This window comes from Schistocerca americana, chromosome 9 (assembly GCF_021461395.2).
Source record: "Schistocerca americana isolate TAMUIC-IGC-003095 chromosome 9, iqSchAmer2.1, whole genome shotgun sequence".
In the NCBI taxonomy this organism is placed as follows: Eukaryota; Metazoa; Arthropoda; class Insecta; order Orthoptera; family Acrididae; genus Schistocerca; species Schistocerca americana.
The window spans coordinates 146103749-146126723 of record NC_060127.1 but is presented as its reverse complement, the minus strand read 5'-3'; the positions used below and the strand labels follow the sequence as shown (position 1 = coordinate 146126723).

Below are 22975 nucleotides of genomic sequence, written 5' to 3'. Positions count from 1 at the left end.
GTTCCTGCTGTTCGCTGAATTTCAAGTGCACATTTTCATCTTCTTGCATGTATGGCATTTTGCCATAACAAAGAACCAGTACAGTACTGGTACTCAAAGAAAATTTACATCCCAAAAACCACACTGAAAAGCTTACTATGAGGTTGAGGCCTAATTCATTGTGAATCTGGAGATAAGAATGTGCACTTCAAGCCGAATTATACAATTTATTATGGTTTATGAACTTCCGATGCTCTTGGAATATCCTCTGATGTCCTGTTTCTTTTATGACATGATGTAAGATATCTTAATGCTTTATATGTACAAACATATGGGCATCCTAGCTGCCCAAGATCAGTAACATTTGTTTTCTGCACTCTCTGACAACTGCTGACTTGAACCTATTTCTAACAAGTCTCGGGAAACTATTGTGAATAGTGGTTTGAAAAGCATTACTTTCAAAGTAAATTTCCTCTTACATTACACATGAGAATGTGCAATTAATTTCTTAAATCACAAAGTGTTTGACTCTCGTTTACAACTTAACATTTTGAGGACAAGCCACTTAGAAGAATTTTGATTCCAGAAGACCAGACATTTATTTCATTATTTTAAATTTTACTCTCACATTTGTGTGATGCATCTTGCAGTTTAACACGTGCAAAAAAAGGCCAATATGCAAACGAAAGCTTAGCTTATTAATCTTAGAGATCAATATTATAAGAGAAAGCTTAGCTTTTCTTGTAGCTGCACTGTGTATATTAATTTAAATCATTAACTTTTCCTATCTGTGTGTTCACGCTACTTAACAGTGATGTTGCTATTGGCTGAGTGTATCACATGTCCTATGCTCTGAATACCTGCTGTCATCGGCTGGCGAGATCGCATAACAGGAGCTATGACTGGCTTACAAAAGGGCATCGTAATCTCAGTTTCAATGCTTTGGATATTAACGTGCTGTGTTTGGTGGATTTGAATTTACACTTTTGTAATTACGAAAAAATGCTGCGCCATTGTAATACAAAAATATGCAGTGTATACGTTGCTGCACATCATCGAAAACCTCTCCCCCTCCCCGTCCCCTCCTGGATTTCGTTTACTAAAGTGGCAGCGGAAAGTTCTAAGCCGATGATGTATAAAATGTTAACCATTCAAAGGATTAACAAGTTTTACAGTTCCGTGGTAAAGTATACTGTCATCCGGGAAATCCAGGAATTTTTTTTCCTTGTCCACGTATACACCCTGACGGAGAAAATACACACATGGAAGCATAGAAGATAGTACAAGTTCCAAATTTTTCGAATTAATACATTTGTTTATTTTCTTTCCAAATATGAAACTACTTCAATTTTAAGCGAATAAAGTTGGTTTGAAAGAAATGTTTATTGAGTTCATAGATCATATACATCCTTACAAAATTAAACTATCATGCTATGACAGTTCACAGGAGCCTTAATAATTGTTCAAATAATAATATAGTCCTGCAACAGCTGCTTCAGACTGAGAATAATGATACTGGTTCGCCCATGAATTTAATGTGTAATTATGTGCACCCTCAGTGAACAAACCACACCTTTTGCCTGCATAGATCATTCCACTTGTAATCTTACCCTCCCACACATCACCATTAAATTCCTCTTAGTCTGTTGATTATTTTCAAAAGCTTCGAGAGGCATATACAAAAGAAAAACTTTTACTTGCTTTCATTTTCTCTTCTTGTTGTTGTTGGCTGCAATTCTTGGGTCTAGTGTACAGTCTTGAGGCTGTAATTTTTATAACATTGCGGTTTCTTGTTCACCTGAGTAACTGATGAAGATTGGCCTGTTGCTATGAATATCTTTTTAACTTATCGCGTTCTTTTATGTCGCACTGACTTTCAGATTCCACTTCAGATCATGAATTCACATTGTTGTTGACAAGATTAGAAATTTGTCTACTTCCATAAGAGGCATGCCCACTGCTCCTTACATTCTGTGGTACACACAATATTCCAAAGAGTTTACAAAGCAAAAGATTTGACCAAAGAAGAATCTTCGCTAAAATATATCATTATTTTATAAATGTCCAAAAATAAATTTAATAATTTGCTTTAGATTGTGCAATTAATTATACGCATTTTAAGTATATCAGAAATTTTGTGATTTCAAATATTTTTAAAAGAAGAGTAATTTCAATTGTACGTGCAGAGTACTAATAAATTTCTTTTTACGTATTTTATCCTGGAACACAACACATCAATACAAAATCATATGAAGTTCATTCAGTTAGACAGCAGATATAATATTCACCTATACAAGAATCGATAGTGTACATACAAAGATGATGAGACTTACCAAACAAAAGCGCTGGCAGGTCGATGGACACACAAACAAGCACACACATACACACAAAATTCAAGCTTTCGCAACAAACGGTTGCTTCATCAGGAAAGAAGGAAGGAGAGGGAAAGACGAAAGGATGTGGGTTTTAAGGGAGAGGGTAAGGAGTTATTCCAATCCCGGGAGCGGAAAGACTTACCTTAGGGGGAAAAAAGGACGGGTATATACTCGCACGCACACACACGCACACACACACACACACACACACACACACACACACACACACACACACACACGTGTGAAAGCACCCATGTGATTTACCAACTGACCTGCCTACACTGTGAAGCTTTCTATGTGGGAATGACCAGCAACAAACTGTCCATTCGCATGAATGGACACAGGCAGACAGTGTTTGTTGGTAATGAGGATCAGCCTGTGGCTAAACATGCCTTGGTGCACAGCCAGCACATCTTGGCACAGTGTTACACCGTCCAGGTTATCTGGATACTTCCCACTAACACCAACCTGTCATAACTCCGTAGATGGGAACTTGCCCACCAGTATATCCTCTCTTCTCGTTATCCGCCAGGCCTCAACCTCCGCTAATTTCAAGTTGCTGCCGCTCATACCTTACCTGTCTTTCAACAACATCTTTGCCTCTGTACTTCTGCCTCGACTGACATCTCTGCCCAAACTCTTTGCGTTTACAAATGTCTGCTTGTGACTGTGTATGTGCGGATGGATATGTGTGTGTGTGTGTGTGTGTGTGTGTGTGTGTGTGTGTGTGTGTGTGCGCGCGAATGTATACCTGTCCTTTTTTCCCCCTAAGGTAAGTCTTTCCACTCCCGGGATTGCAATGACTCCTTACCCTCTCCCTTAAAACCCACTTCCTTTCGTCTTCCCCTCTCCTTCCCTCTTTCCTGATGAGGCAACAGTTTGTTGCGAAAGCTTGAATGTTGTGTGTATGTATGTGTGTCTATCGACCTGCCAGCGCTTTCGTTCGGTAAGTCACCTATATATATATATATATATAGACACACACACACACACACACACACACACACACACACACACACACACACACACAGGGTGTTTCAAAAATGACCGGTATATTTGAAACGGCAATAAAAACTAAACGAGCAGCGATAGAAATATACCGTTTGTTGCAATATGCTTGGGACAACAGTACATTTTCAGGCAGACAAACTTTCGAAATTACAATAGTTACAATTTTCAACAACAGATGGCGCTGAGGTCTGGGAAACTCTATAGTACGATATTTTCCACATATCCACCATGCGTAGCAATAATATGGCGTAGTCTCTGAATGATATCACCCGAAACCTTTGACAACGTGTCTGGCGGAATGGCTTCACATGCAGATGAGATGTACTGCTTCAGCTGTTCAATTGTTTCTGGATTCTGACGGTACACCTGGTCTTTCAAGTGTCCCCACAGAAAGAAGTCACAGGGGTTCATGTCTGGCGAATAGGGAGGCCAATCCACGCCGCCTCCTGTATGTTTTGGATAGTCCAAAGCAATCACACGATCATCGAAATATTCATTCAGGAAATTAAAGACGTTGGCCGTGAGATGTGGCCGGGCACCATCTTGCATAAACCACGAGGTGTTCGCAGTGTCGTCTAAGGCAGTTTGTACCGCCACAAATTCACGAAGAATGTCCAGATAGCGTGATGCAGTAATCGTTTCGGATCTGAAAAATGGGCCAATGATTCCTTTGGAAGAAATGGCGGCTCAGACCAGTACTTTTTGAGGATGCAGGGACGATGGGACTGCAACATGGGGCTTTTCGGTTCCCCATATGCGCCAGTTCTGTTTATCGACGAAGCCGTCCAGGTAAAAATAAGCTTCGTCAGTAAACCAAATGCTGGCCACATGCATATCGCCGTCATCAATCCTGTGCACTATATCGTTAGCGAATGTCTCTCGTGCAGCAATGGTAGCGGCGCTGAGGGGTTGCCGCGTTTGAATTTTGTATGGATAGAGGTGTAAACTCTGGCGCATGAGACGATCCGTGGACGTTGGCGTCATTTGGACCGCAGCTGCAACACGGCGAACGGAAACCCGAGGCCACTGTTGCATCACTTGCTGCACTAGCTGCGCGTTGCCCTCTGTGGTTGCCATACCTACCTTTCCAGCACGTTCATCCGTCACGTTCCCAGTCCGTTGAAATTTTTCAAACAGATCCTTTATTGTATCGCTTTTCGGTCATTTGGTTACATTAAACCTCCGTTGAAAACTTCATCTTGTTGCAACAACACTGTGTTCTAGGCGGTGGAATTCCAGCACCATAAAAATCCTCTGTTCTAAGGAATAAACCATGTTGTCTACAGCACACTTGCACGTTGTGAGCAGCACACGCCTACAACAGAAAGACGACGTACAGAATGGCGCACCCACAGACTGCGTTGTCTTATATCTTTCACATCACTTGCAGCGCCATCTGTTGTTGAAAATTGTAACTACTGTAATTTCGAAAGTTTGTCTGCCTGAAAATGTACTGTTGTCCCAAGCATATTGCAACAAACGGTGTATTTCTATCGCTGCTCGTTTAGTTTTTATTGCCGTTTCAAATATACCGGTCATTTTTGAAACACCCTGTGTGTGTGTGTGTGTGTGTATATATATATATATATAAAAAACAAAGATGAGGTGACTTACCGAACAAAAGCGCTGGCAGGTCGATAGACACACAAATAAACACAAACATACACACAAAATTCAAGCTTTCGCAACAAACTGTTGCCTCATCAGGAAAGAGGGAAGGAGAGGGGAAGACGAAAGGAAGTGGGTTTTAAGGGAGAGGGTAAGGAGTCATTCCAATCCCGGGAGCGGAAAGACTTACCTTAGGGGGAAAAAAGGTTAAATATGTCTGCTTGTGTCTGTATGTGTGGATGGATATGTGCGTGTGTGCGAGTGTATACCTGTCCTTTTTTCCCCCTAAGGTAAGTCTTTCCGCTCCCGGGATTGGAATGACTCCTTACCCTCTCCCTTAAAACCCACTTCCTTTCGTCTTCCCCTCTCCTTCCCTCTTTCCTGATGAGGCAACAGTTTGTTGCGAAAGCTTGAATTTTGTGTGTATGTTTGTGTTTGTCCAGATCATGAAGATGTCATCAATAAATCTGTACCAAACTTTGGGTTGGCAGACTTGGGTAACCAAGAAGGCTTCCTCTAAGCGACCCATGAATAGGTTGGCGTACGAGGGGGCCATCCTGGTACCCATGGCTGTTCCCTTTAATTGTTGGTATGTCTGGCCTTCAAAAGTGAAGAAGTTGTGGGTCAGGATGAAGCTGGCTATATATATATATATAGAGAGAGAGAGAGAGGGGGGGGGGGGGGGGGGAGGAGGCTGACCCATTACACACTAGAAACCTGGACCGAGGCTGCCCTCGCCTCACATAAAAGTGTATCAAACCTCCCAACTTTTGCAGGTTATCCATAAAATTTACAGAAATTGCAGCACTTTACAGTTTTAAGGACAGACAATGTCATTTTATGACTTTGCAGACAAAAGTGTGAAACGTTAACGTTTGATAATCACCCCAATGCCAGACAGTCGTTTATTTGCATGGTTTGAAGCCTAGTCTACGATAGTCGATAACTCGTTCTTTGATGTAATTGCTACTTTTAACCATGTAATGTTTCTGTCGTCATTGGAATTGAATTTAAAGCTAGGATAACAGTCCTTCCATGTGAATATTATGTGTCGACAGGCTTTGTTCCGTAAATTCTTTGTTCTGCTCCATTCACTTATTGTGATTTAACCCTCATTGTTTGACCACCTGTGGAGGTTGGCATCGTGTTCATTTAATGGTTTAAAACTTTGTGGGCTTTGACATGGTTCAGTGAAGTGCTTGACTGCTGTAGATGTTACAATTTTATGTGACTTTCAGTGATCCACATTCCTTTCGATGTTTCATACATTTTGAGACATTTGTTCTCAGACATTTTCATACACTTTATTCCCATATTAGGACTCATGAATAAATCCAACAAGAAACAGTAGTTCCAGACAATGGAAGTGTCATATTCTGTTGATTTTCTGTGCATACTAAAATCAAGAAAGGGAAAAAAATTGTGTTTTGCACAGTACGAGGTGCGGCTAGAAAAAAACTGGACTGATGCTGGAAATAACATTTATTTACAATTTCATGTTATCTCCTTCAATGTACTCTCCTCCTCGGTCTCTACACCGCTCCATACGAATTTTCCACTGTTCATAGCAATGCTGCAGATTATTTTCGGTAAGTCCATACATTACTTCCGTCGCTTTTTCTTTTACTGCTTCAACAGTCTCAAATCTAGTTCCTTTCAAAGCTGACTTGACTTTAGGGAAAAGAAAAAAGTCACAGGGGGCCAAATCAGGTGAGTAGCGTAGATGATCTAAGATGGGAATGTTGTGTTTTGCCAAAAACGTCTTCACTGACAACGCACTGTGAGCTGGGGCATTGTCTTGGTGAAGGATCCATGACTTTTTTCTCCACAAATCGTTCCGTTTTCTCCGTACTCGCTCACGTAGGGTAGCCAGGATGCTAATGTAGTAATGCTGATTCACTGTTTGTCCCTCTGGTACCCAATCAATGTGCACAATCCCTTTGATGTCAAAAAAAACAATCATCATTTCCTTGAATTTCGATTTTGACATTCGTGCTTTTTTTTGTCGTGGAGAACCAGGAGTTTTCCAATGCATCGATTGGCATTTAGTTTCGGGATCGTAAGTAAAAAACCACGATTCATCGCAAGTAATAACATTTTGTAAGAAGGCGGGATCACTTTCAATGTTTTCCAGGATGTCAGAAGAAATCATTCTTCGGCGTTCCTTCTGTTCAATTGTGAGACACTTTGGAACCATTTTTGAACACATTTTGTTCATGTTGAAACTTCCATGAAGTATCTGCCTAACACTTTCCTTGTCAACTCCTGTTAACTCAGACACTGCTCTGATTGTTAAACGGCGATCTTGTCGAACAAGTTTACCGATTTTTTCAATGTTTGCATCAGTTTTTGCTGACAATGGTCTGCCAGTGCGAGTGTCATCACTGGTGTCTTCGCGGCCATCTTTAAATCGTTTAAACCACTCAAACACTTGTGTTCGCGATAAACAATCATCGCCGTACACTTGTTGTAACATTACAAACGTTTCACTTGCAGATTTTCCTAGTTTGAAACAAAATTTGATGTTAACACGCTGTTCTTTCTGTACACTCAACATTTTCCGACGCACAGACAAAACGTCAACTACTTAAAACAGACGCCACGGGCAGACTGAGTGCAGGAGGCAGATGAAACTCGAGCAGTAGGCGGAGCGAGAGTCACGTGACAGGCCACGCGACTTTCAGCCTTATTCCATTCGTTTTATTGTTTCACCAGTACTAGTCCGGTTTTTTTCTAGCCACACCTCGTATGTGGGTGTGATATTACACGAAACGTTTTAAGTAATCCTGTGAAGTGTGGCAAACACTTAAGTTATGTTAAATCGAAGGAAGATAACAAGAAAATCAGCACCTTTTTTGCCAAGTCTGGAAATGTTGACAGTGGTGTAATTAGGACCAAGTATGCGTGTACTTCCTTTTGGATTGTACACGGTGTATCCTTAAGTGTAGCTGATCATACTGGTGCTTTATGTAAGAAGATGAACCCACATCAAAAGTTGCAAAGAAATATAACTGTGGTCGCATGTAAACAACATGCATTTTAAATAAAATGGCAAAAAATGCATCAACTTCAGCTGTTAAGTGCCTTGAGAATGGACCCTTTCCTTTGGCAATGGATGGAAGCAATAACACGAATGCCAAGTTGTATCTTGTTGTTCTTACATTGTATGATATTCCACAGGAAAAAGTAGTGAGCACTGTGCTATCCATACCAGCATTAGATAGGGGTTCCACAGAGCAAAACATAGGTAATCTGATGTTATCACAGCTGAATTCTCATAACATACCAACTGAAAACTGTGTGGTTTTCTGCTTCGGCAATGCTCCTGTTATGATAGGACACAAACATGGGGTTTCAGCAGTTCTGAAGGAAGTTCAACCAGGTATTGCCATCATAGGTTGCATTTGCCACTCGATTAATCCAGCAGCTGAAAAAGGTGTTAGAAGATTACCAGTTTGGAAAGAGGATGAGATTCTCATTGGTATATTTTATTTCTTAGAGAAGAATGTCAGAAGGAAAGAACGCCTTCAGAAATTTCAGAGCTTTACAATAAAGAGACAAAGAAAATTCTGAAGCTTGTATGCACTAGGTCGTTATCTTTAGGCAGATGTTTGGATAGACTACTGGACCAGTAGGATCTGCTTCTTCCTTTCTTCAAGGACAAAGTAATATTATGTACCCAAAACATTGTCACAAGTTTGACATCTTTCAGAATACCTAGAGTTAAACAAAGTGCATCCAAAGAGTATCAGAAGAAGATAATTCTTGATTCTGCTGCTACACGTGCCTGTAAAAGAATAGTACATTCTTCCAGATGTGACAAATCCATCCTAAAAAGTAAGACGTCTGCTGCAAAATGTGAGGAAAAATTATTTATGTTCCTATCTACAAATTTGAACAAGGCCTTTTGAACTTTCTTTCATGTGACTATTCCTGTATTTGACAAATTGAATGTTGCTCTTCAGACTTCTTCCCCTTAAGTTCACTTTTTATTAGAACTTCTAATGGATCTACTAAAGCAGTTAATTCACCAAGTTTGTTAAGCCCAAAATTGTCAAAAGTTCCTCATTGCTTGAAGCTGACTACAACTTACATTCAAAATCAAAGAAGTGGTGTTAGTTAGTTAATGGCATTCAGGCTTCGAACATAGTGAATGATCTCCGGGATACAGATAGACCCCTTTTCCTTTCATCAGTGAATGACTACTTTTGTACTGCCTGTGACTACATCATCAAAAAGTTTCCACTTAAGGATGATGTGTTAAAAGCATGCTCAAGTTGGTAGGTAAGACAAAATTGAAGACGCACAGTTTTTTTCCATTCATTGTTTCTTGGAAGGGTTTCCTATCATGTTGTGCAAAGAAGAGAATGAAACTACAGGTGGAGTGATGAATGAGCTTCGAAGGCAGTTCACAGCTCTTCAGGTAGATGACAATTTGGCTGCAAATCAAGATGCTGCAAGTGTCAAGAATTCGTGGAGCCAATAGACTTCTTCAGTAGAACCAAATTCCTTGAGTAATGCTCTCTATTCTCACCATACCCCATAGCAATGCAGAATGTGAACAAGTTTTCACCCTTCTGAATAAAAATAGAAAAGAGTCCATTTCCAGATAATCTCTGGAGTTTATTTGTATTTTGTAGACCAGGAGCTGCGGTTCCTAATATGACAAAACAGTTTCTCAAGACTTTTTGCAGGAAGCTAAAAAGGCCACAATTACGACTTTAAAGGTGAACTAGCATGTGATTTGCAGTGTGTATTATTGTATTTATTGGCTGTGTTACATTAAATGAGTTTTATTGTGCAAAGCCTTTTTTAATTATCATGTATCTGTTTACCTTATCAACAAAGTCCTGTTATGTATGCATAAAGCAGTACTCACCATGCCTCCCTGCTGTTTAACATGGATTTCTTCTTGATTGTTATGTTCATCTACAAATCATTGGCCTATATGTAAGTAGATATGATTTCATTCAAGTAATCTGTTTAAAGCATGAATTAGTGTATTTTGTATCACAGAAGTATTATTATTTTCGTCAAGGCGGGGTATGTCAAAAATTGTTAGATTTTTTTTGTCGCACCTGAGCTTTACTGATAATCCTATTCAATAATTGGCATGTATTGTGTGTGAACAGTAGTGCTTGGGCATTGTTGAATAGAACAGTGACAGTGTCTGCTGTAAAAGATGCACTCAGTCCAGATTGATCCTGAGAATCAGCAATTTCTGAGGACTTTGACTGACTTATGTCATGCAAGTATCAATAGTATTACCATTACATTGTCTGCTAATAAGAATTTACCCTCCTGAAGTTAAATATTGACCACCATTCCGTCTCATAATTTTATTATTTATATATTGCATTGTGAGAATTCTGGACTCACTGAAATGTAATTACACAGCCTGACCAAAAAAAAAAAAGTGGACCGAGCAAGGTGGCGCAGTGGTTCGACATTAGACTCGCATTCGGGAGGACGAAGGTTCAATCCCGTGTCCGGCCATCCTGATTTAGGTTTTCCGTGATTTCCCTAAATCGCTCCAGGCAAATGCCGGGATGGTTCCTTTCAAAGGGCACGGCCGACTTCCTTCCCTGTCCTTCCCTAATCCGATGACCTCGCTGTCTGATCTTCCCCAAAACAACCAACCAACCAAAAAAGTGAAGCACCCAGAAGAAACGGTTGGATGCCAATGTAACTTCGTACACATACACGTCGTTGGCAGGTTTGTGAACGATTAGAGTTGCAATTCTCTGTGTCAGATATAACGGCCACCAGAGTGTGTGTGTGTTGTTCGTGCTTAATGCAGTTACTGCACCGTGTGAGATACTTAAGGAATGTGAACAGTGTCAGATGCCAAGTGATTAATTTGAAGGACACAGATATGGTTGTGTAATCACTAGACAGCATTATTAGCACCTGACAGTTTGAAATTGACATTTTTGTAGATCTCCACGTGGCCAGCTGTCGAACCGTTCAATATCCAGATTTTTTGGGCATTCAAATGTGACAGTGGCCTGATGTTCGGCTTTATGGTAATGTGAGGACAGATATATTCGTGGTTGAGGTTCCAATCGACTACGTTTGACCACCCCTAGGGAGGATTGCCATATTGTGCTCTGAGCAAATAGTAATCCCTTCACGTCTGGGCCTGACACCATGAATGAGTACTGGACTCCCTGCAACTTTGTGTGCCATCCCACACCATTGGTCATAGACTAGCAGCATCTGCAATAGGGAATTATTAGCCCGTACATAGTATGCTGTTAACGCCACAACAGAAATGGTGCATTAGGAGTGGCTCCACAAGTGGAAAGTGTGGACTGCCGATAAATGGTGTTTTACATTCAGGAATGAATCGTGGTTCTGCACTATCTCGGATGATCATTGGTGCTGACTTGGGGTGAAGTAGTCACTCTGAGGTCTGGGAAGCTGACCACAGCCAGAAGAGCAGCATGCTGATCTCATGTCCCATCATATGGCTTGAGATTGACACCATTGGCAGCAGATGTCACAGCATTTGAGCGGTACTGAATTGTCAGGGTCAGTAAACAAAGTTTTAGGTATAGCTTTCTTAAAAGCAGGACGCAGAAGGTTGTCCTCCAGTCTCAACAAACTGGTAAGAGATTTGAACTTGACTACAGTTACGTAAAGTTAGTGGTGCCATGAGCCTCTTTTTCTGGATCCAACCCTTTCCTTGATGTATATTAGTGATCTGTCACTAAACATGATACATGATTTTAAAAAAAAATTCTCTTTGTAGATGACCCAGGAGTTACAGTGAAAGATAGGGAATATAATGTAAATGAGCTAGCTGATATGTCTTTTGAAGTCAAATTATAGCATAACTGCAATAGAACACATTACTTGTAATATTGGACACAAAAGTCTTGTGAAGGCGAAATCTTATTGTGGTCAGCTAAAGAACGTGTTAGGACTGACGGTAGATGACAAGCTTCTTTGGAAGTATCAGACAAGGGAAAGAATAAATTGCTAATCACCACATAGAGGAGGCATTGAATCGCGGGCGCGCATGCACACACGCCCCCCCCCCCCCCCCCCCCCCCCACACACACACACACACACTGTCTCTCTCTCTCTCTCTCTCTCTCTCTCTCTGTCTGTGTCTCTGTACACTGAGGCCTGTCTGTCTGATGTGTGCAGCAATCTGCGAGGGGTGGGTAGTGAGGGTAAGTAGGTGGCATGGGCTCGGGATGGGGGGGGATAGCGGAGTAGAGATGGGTGGGGGACATGCTGTACTTCTGGCTTTGGGTGCATGCAGGGATTGGATAGGACTCCTAGGTTCAGTGTTGGAAAGTTGTGCTGGGGGTGGAGAGTAAAGAAGGGGAAAGGACTAGTAGATGCACTGGCAGGACCGGAGGCACCATGTGTAGAATTGGAGTGGGAACAAGGGAGGGGGAGGAAATGGGTGAAGGACAGGAACTAGTGAAGAATGTGTTGTAGGGAGTGTTCCCACCTGCACAATTCAGAAACCCCAGAGAAGCAATCTTTAAAGTGAAGCATACTACGTTGGGTGACGTGTTCAGAAATTAGGGGTCCAGCCTACTCTTGGCGATAGTTTGGCCGTGGCCATTCGTGCAGACTGTCTGCTTTCACAAGTGATCTTGCCTTTAGCAGCCGTGTGGTCTACCGGCTAAGCTGCAATCAATGTGATGATTTTTATGTGGGCATGACAGCTAACAACCCAAGCTCTAGCCAAGAGGCGGCTGGACCACGCATTTGCTGAACATACTACTCAGCACGATGTGCTTCACTTTAATGACTGCTTCATCAGCTTTCCTGAATTGTGCAGGTGGGAACTCTGCCTCCAGCATGCACTTTGCTACTGTAAGCTCCCTGGCCTCAGGCTTCACTAGTCTTTCCACCCCTGCACTACACATACTTCTATCCTGCCAGTGCAAATACTGGTCTGTTTCCCCTTTGTACTCCCCCATCCCTGATCATAGCCTTCATACACTGCACCTAGCACCCATATCCTGTTCCTGCAGGCATCACAGCATCTTTCTTTCCATGCCCTATGCCCCCACCTCTACCCTACCCTCTCTCCTGCTCCCCATCACATATCATGACCTTGTTTGTCGTGGACTTCATTCACTTCCCAAGGACACTACTCCGGATTCGATCTGTTGCTGTAAGTTTCTCAACCTTCGCACGCAGCTTAAGTGCTGCTAGCCCAGCAGTAAGTGCCCTACTTCAGAAGGATGATTTCATCCAAAAGCATAAATATTTTAGCAGTCATTTTCATTTTGCCTCTCTATGACTCAACACATCCTCTGTGGTGGGTAACAACTATCCTTTCCATTTTTGTTCTTTACTTACTGTCATTCTATTATCTCGTATGATTGAATGTTTTTGGGCAACTGTAAACTAATCAAGAATATTTTTAGCCCAAAAAGGGCAGATCTACAGTGTGGGTTTGTGAATTTTATGCAAGACACTGTGAATGTCTCGAAACTTTGACTCTGACATTCCTGTACTTACACGTAGTCATGAATTTGTTGTTGATAATGTTAATTCATTCAGAAAAACAATTTTCACTGAGATAACACGTGTGGCACAAAAACTTCTTCACTTTCTGAATAGGTTTCATTTCCAACAGGTTTCTGGCAGGGCTGAAAAGAAACCGAATGGTAATCTCCAACACTTAAAATCTAAATTGCACGAATAATTTGTGCTGCACTCATACTCTGTGTGCGAGTTCTTCACAGTAGTAGAGAATTTTTTCTTTGTAATATCTTATTTATTCCTGAACTGTCTGCATTTTTTGTGCTTTATTAATTCTTGTTGTTGTTGTTGTTGTGGTCTTCAGTCCTGAGACTGGTTTGATTCAGCTCTCCATGCTACTCTATCCTGTGCAAGCTTCATCATCTCCCAATACCTACTGCAACCTACATCCTTCTGAATCTGCTTAGTGTATTCATCTCCTGGTCTCCCTCTACAATTTTTACTCTCCACGCTGCCATCCAATACTAAATTGGTGATCCCTTGCTGCCTCGGAACATGTCCTACCAACCGATCCCTTCTTCTAGTCAAGTTGTGCCACAAACTCCTCTTCTCCCCAATTCTATTCAATACGTCCTCATTAGTTATGTGATCTACCCATCTAATCCCCAGCATTCTTCTGTAGCACCACATTTCGAAAGGTTCTATTCCGTTCTTGTCTAAACTATCTATTGTATGAATACTTCCAGAAAGGCTTCCTGACACTTAAATCTTTACTCGATGTTAACAAATTTCTCTTCTTCAGACATGCTTTCCTTGCCATTGCCAGTCTACATTTTATATCCTCTCTACTTCGACCATTATCAGTTATTTTGCTCCCAAAATAGCAAAACTCCTTTACTGTAGATTAAAATTGAAGAAACTGTAAAAGACTTCAATTCTTATGTTTATAAAATTTCCAATCAACAGCGTGTAAACTGTGTAGTGACTTGTTGCAAGACCAAGTAGCTTTGGCTTGCGTGGCCCCATACAGCCTGGTAGATAGATAAATAAAATCACTTAACTAACCTGTCTACTAAAGTCACACATACAAATTTCAACATTGACTCCGTTGCTCAAGAGGCCAATCGTAACAATTTGAACTTTAGCCCAGCCTTCTGCTGATTTAGAGATGGAGAAAAGTTAATTGTAGCAAATGCAGCCTGCATCATGACCACCATTTCCAGGTCGTGAAACTCTCAGCCACTTTCTTTCCTACATTCCGCCTTTCAGATTCATAATACTTGCCCATGGGAGAACGAATGTTGCAAAAAAAGCCCCACCGACAGTCTAGGATTACGTTCTGGAATGATCCTTCCTCTCTGGAGTAATGTACGGCATACGCTGTTAAAGAATTTACAACTGGGACATTGAAATCTTATTAACATATAACTGCCTATTTCTGCAGTTCTTTTCATTATAGGTAACTGCATCATCTGTGAAAAGTTACGAATAATATTGTCTGCAAGCTCATTAATATTCAACAAGAATGACAGGAGTCCCCAACACATACATGGGCAAACCTGTAGTTACTTTTACCTCTATTGATGACTCTATAGGTTGGAAAAAAAGCTAGCAGCAGCAGATGTCATACGTTTCTTAGAAACTTGAGAAAAATTATTGTATTTGACTTTTATATTTTTGTTAGTATTTAGGTGATACATTTATTGAAAAACTTGTTAACTGAAATGTAAGATCTTGAAAGATGTACATACTGTGTGCAGATGTCACAGCAATTGCAAGAGTCTGCCGAGGTGCAGAGCAAGATGTTGTCAGATCTCCTATTGGTGAGCACCGTCGTGGGACAAGTATCGACTGTACTGCTCGCCGTCCAGAATCTCTTGCTCAGTGGCTCCTCGTTCTTTGGCACTGTGCTGTTCTTCACCGTGGCTGCAGTCGCCTTAGCAGCTCTCGGCCGAACGCGTTCCGGTTCCAGTATGGTACCGCACATGTTTGCTGTGCTGTTTGCTGGGGCCATTGTGGAGACTGTTATTGCAAATTGGTTTGCTGGTAAGAGTACAAGAAGTATTTGAAGAAACTATATATGTCTATTCCCTCTTCACTAAAAGCAGTGAAATTGAACAGTGTGGGATTCCCTTGTTAGGGGGTTGTAACAGAGTTCTCGCTTCTCAGTTGAGTGTCGCCCTGATGAGGTTTGTAATAAAAGTTACCATGTTCAGTCTTGACAGTTGCCTTATTATCTTTTCTTGAAGCTGTGGACCTGCTACTCAGTTCCACTAATTATTCCATGTGGATTTCTTCACTGACTGCAGAGGGTTGAGGGATAAAAGAGAACTCATTGCATTTTGTTGCTCAATAAAATGATTACACTTTTGGGTGAATGGATGTCACATTAACTCGAGCAACATATATGAAGTGATAAACATTTTTGGAGGGTCCGCCTTTAGCAAAAAAACAGTTTTGTTTTTCATCCCATACATGTTTCACTGCAGTTGCAGCAACCTCAGTGGTCTTTTATTTTATGGGTGTTAAATATAAAGAATGTTCTTTACTGTTTGTATACATGTAAATATTAGTTTTTAAATCGTAGTTACACATTTTTGAGGAAACACATTAAATTATGAATTCATACATTTTTTACTACAGAAGAATGCTGAAGATTAGATGGGTAGATCACATAACTAATGAGGAGGGATTCAATAGAATTGGGGAGAAGAGGAGTTTGTGGCACAACTTGACTAGAAGAAGGGATAGAGTAACATGGAGATCTGCATCAAACCCGTCTCAGGACTGAAGACAACAACAACAACTTTTTTTACCACATGGTGTAGTTTTCCTGATGTGTTATGTTTTTACAGTGACTGATCTCTTTCGCAGTTTGTCATCTGCAACCATATACAACTTAATATAATAGAAGGAAACATTCCACGTGGGAAAAATTATATATAAAATCAAAGATGAGGTGACTTACCGAACGAAAGCGCTGGCAGGTCGATAGACACACAAACAAACACAAACATACACACAAAATTCAAGCTTTCGCAACAAACTGTTGCCTCATCAGGAAAGAGGGAAGGAGAGGGGAAGACGAAAGGAAGTGGGTTTTAAGGGAGAGGGTAAGGAGTCATTCCAATCCCGGGAGCGGAAAGACTTACCTTAGGGGGAAAAAAGGACAGGTTTACTCCTTTCGTCTTCCCCTCTCCTTCCCTCTTTCCTGATGAGGCAACAGTTTGTTGCGAAAGATTGAATTTTGTGTGTATGTTTGTGTTTGTTTGTGTGTCTATCGACCTGCCAGCGCTTTCGTTCGGTAAGTCACCTCATCTTTGATTTTATACATATACAACTTAATGTAGACAAGTTATTTAAGTAAAAATTATGATTTGTAGACTGTTATGCCTGTGCCTGAAATTAATAAATTCTATGTAGAAGCTTGTATGTGGGTGTGGGTGTGCGTCTTTGTGTTTGTATTTACATTATGTTCCGCTTACGTTTTGTGTTTTCATCTTCTTCTTCACTATGTTATTGAACTGTCACTGTCACTGTCACTGTTTACCAGCTGTAAAAACAGACAAGATGGCGGTCAGTGGAACAGTTGAAGGTGTAAAAATAAGATGGCTGCCAGTGGAACAGTTGAAGGTGTACCTGGCCGTTGTTCTGAATCTTTCAGAGGTGTCTGTGCATTTTGTGTGTGTGTGTGTGTGTGTGTGTGTGTGTGTGTGTGTGTGTGTGTTATCTAATAATTCTTGGATCTTTGAGAGCAGAGAACAGAGTTCCATTGCAGAGAGCTGTCTCTTCATTTATTACTTGTTTTCCTTCAACTAAGACTTTTTGTATTTGATAATTTAGAACTTAGAACTACTTAAACCTAATTAACCTAAGGACATCACACAGCTGGCCTTAGTGGCCGAGCGGTTCTAGGCGCTACAGTCTGGAACCACACGACCGCTACGGTCGCAGGTTGTAATCCTGCCTCGGGCATGGATGTGTGTGTTGTCCTCAGGTTATAATAGAGGGAAACATTCCACGTGGGAAGAATATATCTAAAAACAAAGATGATGAGACTTACCAAACAAAAGCGCTGGCAGGTCGATAGACACACAAACAAACACAAACATACACACAAAATTCAAGCTTTCGCAACAAACGGTTGCTTCATCAGGAAAGAGGGAAGGAGAGGGGAAGACTGAAGGATCTGGGTTTTAAGGGAGAGGGTAAGGAGTCATTCCAATCCCGGGAGCGGAAAGACTTACCTTAGGGGAAAAAAAGGACGGGTATACACTTGCACACACACACACACACATATCCATCCGCACATACACAGACACAAGCAGGACTGCTTTTTAAATGCACATAAGTTATTAATTGCTAAAAAAAAATTTTGATTTTTCACTCCTTACTGCTTCAGATGATGCAGCAACTCATTACCAGTGGGTGTGGTATCTACGGTGCTTTGAAACAATTTTGTGCACGGTACTGCTTGGTTACGCTGCTTGGAGGTACCAGCACTATGGACCGGCAAACAACAGGTTGTTGAAAATGATTGACAACAAGATTGATCGGGTGCTGGTTGCAGTTCTAAGGATCAATAAGGTAAAGAAGTAAATAAATTTTGTCTTATACCTGGATCCATTGTTAAGCAGTGAGTAGGAGAGGGGAGGAAAGAGGTGGGGTGTGGGAAGGAGTTTTGTAGATGGCTAGCAGCTTGGAAGGAGGCAACAGGTGTGTGGGACAGGAGTGTGACACATGGGCACCGCCGCCAGTAATTTTGTGGAACTCATGATGACAATGACGAGGAAGAGGGTATTGGGTGGGTGTGACAGAACTGAGGAAGGAGAGAGACTGCATGGGAGAGGATGTGAGTGCGTAACAGGTGAAGTTAAGACGGTGGTGGGATGTAGTAGGGGATCAGCAAAGGAGGGAGCCAGCAGGATCGTGGAAACAAAGGATAACTCCCGTCTATGTAGTTCGGAGCAGCTGGTGCTGGGAGGAAGCATCCAGACGGCACAGATTGTGAAGCATTTTATGCTTGGCAACGCTTTCTGCCACTGGTAGTTGAATTGTGCCGCAGTTGTAGTGGCTGTCAGATTTACAGCTGGTTGGGGTTGTGCCCATATGGAGACTTGCAGCAGAGCCGGTACATAACGTGGCTGCTGTCACGGGTGGTCCCGCCTCTGATGGGTTGAGATAAACTTGTGAAGGAACTGGAGACTGCTGTGGTGGATGAGTAAATTTGACAGAACTTGCGCTTGGGTCTATCAAAGGGATATGACCCATTTGTACTGTGTCTGTTTGTCCCATTTTTCCTGGAACAGCCGGATGTTTGATTTGCAATTTGCTGCACATTGCACAAGTACTTATGCTAGGTAGTGCCACTTGTGCAACTTGATCTACAATCTTGCTTTTTTATGGTTAATGATTTGCACTGGTGATAGTAATGATTCATGTTCAGTGTTGCATCGTACCAAACCGAAAGTGGAATATTTATAGCAGTATAAAAAGTGAGTTTACTTTTGCCACTGGTTGTGGAGAAACTGTAGAATGTACATTACGCAAGTCAAAATTTTCTGTTGGACATGATGGAAGGTCTGAAATTGCGAATCATGTTAAGATGAAGAAATATCACGTGTGTTAGAACGAAAATGCACTTCTTCATAAAATACATGGCGTAGTCCATAATAAATTTGGCGACCTAGGAAAAAAATCTTACCTGCGTAGTGTCAGATTTTATTGAGTTTTGCATATGTTAAAATGAAGGACTAAATAAGGAACACGTATTTTTTTCTTTTCTCCAAAAAAGTTCTGCTCCGAGATACAGCCCTCCAAAGATGGCATTGTGCATACCATTTTGAATGTGTGAAATTTGGAAAAAAATTTAAAAGGCTATATCTCTGGAACAGTTCTACATATTTTGTTGGGTGTGTGTGTGTGTGTGTGTGTTTTTTTTTTTTTTTAAGATAATTAATTTATGATTGCAAAGAAATCCTCCATTTGGACTTACCTGTCAAAGTTCTTTTACTATAGCATTCTGAACTTTTTTTATAATTTATGGACGGAATATATATATATATATATATATATATATATATATATATATATATATATATATATATCTAAAAGAAAGATGATGAAACTTACCAAACAAAAGCGCTGGCAGGTCGATAGACACACAAACAAACACAAACATACACACAAAATTCTAGCTTTCGCAACCTATGGTTGCCTCGTCAGGAAAGAGGGAAGGAAAGAAGGAGAAGGAAAGACAATAGGATATCCTATTGTCTTTCCTTCTCCTTCTTTCCTTCCCTCTTTCCTGACGAGGCAACCATAGGTTGCGAAAGCTAGAATTTTGTGTGTATGTTTGTGTTTGTTTGTGTGTCTATCGACCTGCCAGCGCTTTTGTTTGGTAAGTTTCATCATCTTTCTTTTAGATATATTTTTCCCACGTGGAATGTTTCCCTCTATTATATATATATATATATATATATATATATATATATATATATATATTTTATTTTTTTTTTTTATTTTTTTTTTTTTTTTTTTTTTTTTTTTTTTTTTTTTTTTCTCTGTTGATTAGTACCACATAGTTCTACATTCCCTGAAAAGGACAGCTTCCGCTTTTAGGTTGAATAGGTTTTATAAACAACTGAAATTTTTGCCATACGTAAAACCTGTTTATTGCCACGTTATCACATAACATGCTTATAAAAATCAAAACCTAGCCTTATTTAATATAATTTTAGTTTTGAAAGATGAATAAGACTCATTTTTACAGCATTTTAAATGGTTCCAAAATGTATGTGAAAGGTTCAAAGACTTAAGGTTTCAATTTATACAACTTCTGTGCACTTTGTTTTGTACTGAAATTAGCTAGTCAATGAACTAAAAATGTGTTCCACTGCTTCAGTATCTCCCTTTAATATAGTGTGATGCCTTCCTGTTGAACCAATAGGAACTGGAGCACTTATAGTCTTCAAACCATTGTGAACAGGAAGTGAGCACTGATGGTGTTGCTGTCCTTCAACTGGAAACCTATATCCAGCAGCTGGTCCATGTGGTAGCATAAAGTTCACTACAGTTTCGTTTAACTCATAACTGGTGTTTATAATCTCTGCAATCAACCAGTCCCAGTCATACACACATACCACAAACATCCCCCTTCTCAGGTTGTGAATCTAAATATTATCCTGCTGTTTCTGAGGTGTTGGCCGAACGAACAAAATTTCTTCTTTCTTGCTCTTTAAAGTGCGTCCAATATGACTTCGCCCATCACTTTGAGTCCAGAAATGTGTCTTCTGGATTCCTTTCACAGAAGTAGTTTGTTTGGACTATTTTTCTTTTTTCTGCTCATGGAATTCTTCGATTTCCTCTTTGGACAAAGAATAAGGGCTGTAGGTATGTAAGATTTCATGACTCTCCTAAAATCCTCAGCATTCTGAATCACAGTTGTATTTGGTCTGGAAAAATTATGTTTTGTAGCATGGTGCTTCAGCAGGCCGCCTAAACGATCACAAGGGCCCTTCACGTGACCAGTAGCGCCGTATACCCAGTCAGTTGGCACAAGCGATTTACTCAATACAAACAACTGGTAACAATTTTTAAAATGACTAGGAGCACCATCAGAAATAATGATGATCTTCTCTGCCCATGTTTGCAGTTGAAGAATTTTGCGCATTGCTAGCAAAGCATGTGCTGAGTCATGTCCTGTGTCAACACATAACTGCAACACTTGCGGTCTGGTTTTGAAAATATGTCCCTCCTGTAAAAATGGAAACCTGGTCATTATTCCAATGATACCCGTGTACTTCTTGTGAGAGAATTACATACCAGTTCTCAACAAAATCGCAGTGAAGCACTAAATGTAGTTCTTCAGCCTGTACACACTCTTTCACTTTAGCAATACGAAGTTGTTGTTGCAATTTCTTCATATGCTGGTGTGTTACTGCATTCACTGACCATTTACCAAGTTAATCAGTGAAACTGTCAAAGGCAACAATTTTCTTAATTAGTTTTTTTCTCCCATGTCGCATATGTAATTTCTGCAGTTATTTGCTACATCTACCAGGCCAAGTGTCTGTAAAGACAGTCCTCCCTTTCCAGGACAGTCACCACATTCTTGAAACAAACAAGTCTCTCGCTTTACGTTACAGACTACTAATGACTCACATGCCCAACCAAGGTGTCATGTCACATTCTCCAGTAAGTGCTTCAAAGTTACCACACAAAATTCAAAATTCTCGCAGTACACACGTAAACAGATATCTCTATGTGGATGTGGAACTACCCACTTAGATTGTAGTGCATAAAATTTTGATCTTTCAACATGTGAAGTTGTATAGTTGCTCTTATAAATTGGAAAAGTTTTTTTAATACTGTGAGTCATGTACCTCTTCACTTTCACACCTTTTTGACCTTCAACTGTTACAGTTATAGTGTCTTTTTTGTTGGCACTCTAGTGAGAACACTCCTATTTATCTTCCAGTTTTTATGACTGCACTATTTGCACTTGAGCTGATTCTACAGGATGACCATAATGGGGATTGCGTCTTCCAAAGCCTCCTTTTACAGGCCTCAAATTTCTTGATTTGTCTCCCATGTACTTTGATAATGATGGAATGTGGTTCAAAATTGTTTTCTTTGAAAATGTCTCGAGAATAATATTAAAACTCGCACCTTTTCACTGTAGGATGCACAATATTCAACAGCTGAATTTGATATCTGCGAAAAATTCCTCGCAAGGGTGCTTTGGTTCATTTTCTTTTGAAGATGGAACTTTTACTTTGAAGAGTGTGGTCAGTTTTGCTGTAGTGTATTCATCCATAGCTTTAGTAATTCCTCTTCGCTTTCTTGATGCATAGAGCTTATGACACGACTTCAGTGACCACGTTTTCTTAGCAGGACTAACACCTACCTCTGTAGTTGATTGATTCAGGGTATATAATTCTTCCTCTATTGGCGCAAAATCTGCGCCATGGGAGGCTTCATGTTGTTCAGATACTATCATTGTTGTTATTCTGTCAAAAAATTTAGAACACAAAAAGTCGTCACTGGAAACATCTTCACTTTGAAACAGGGTCTTCAAATGAGTACACTTAATCCCAAGCTGAGCAAAGTCTCATTATTATTATTTCTTTCTTGTCTCAGACATTATGTCTGGTTAAAAATGGAAGGTGACGCGGACCTTGATCTAGCGTGACTTCCTTTTAACTGTACGGTATATGTTACATTGCATTTAGGAACTTTCGGGTAATTGAAATTATTATTATTATTATTATTATTATTATTATTATTCTCATATATATGATGTCACTTACCAAACGAAAGTGCTGGCAGGTTGATAGACACACAAACATACACACAGAATTCAAGCTTTCGCAACCAACGGTTGCTTCATCGGGAAAGAGGGAAGGAGAGGGAAAGACGAAAGGATGTGGGTTTTAAGGGAGAGGGTAAGGAGTAATTCCAATCCCGGGAGCGGAAAGACTTACCTTAGGGGGAAAAAAGGACAGGTATACACTCTCGCGCGCACACACACATATCCATCCGCA

General features: G+C 40.5%; 1 protein-coding gene across 2 annotated transcripts in view; it reads left to right on the top strand.

The window, feature by feature from the left end:
* Window positions 1-22975, top strand: part of LOC124550902 — a 119709-nt gene that overhangs the window by 79655 nt on the left and 17079 nt on the right. For both annotated transcript variants that reach the window (XM_047125685.1, XM_047125684.1), the window contains exons 5-6: window positions 15191-15476; window positions 17833-18017. In XM_047125685.1, the coding sequence (XP_046981641.1) occupies window positions 15191-15476; window positions 17833-18017 (471 nt within the window). The remainder of the gene's footprint in view (window positions 1-15190; window positions 15477-17832; window positions 18018-22975) is intronic.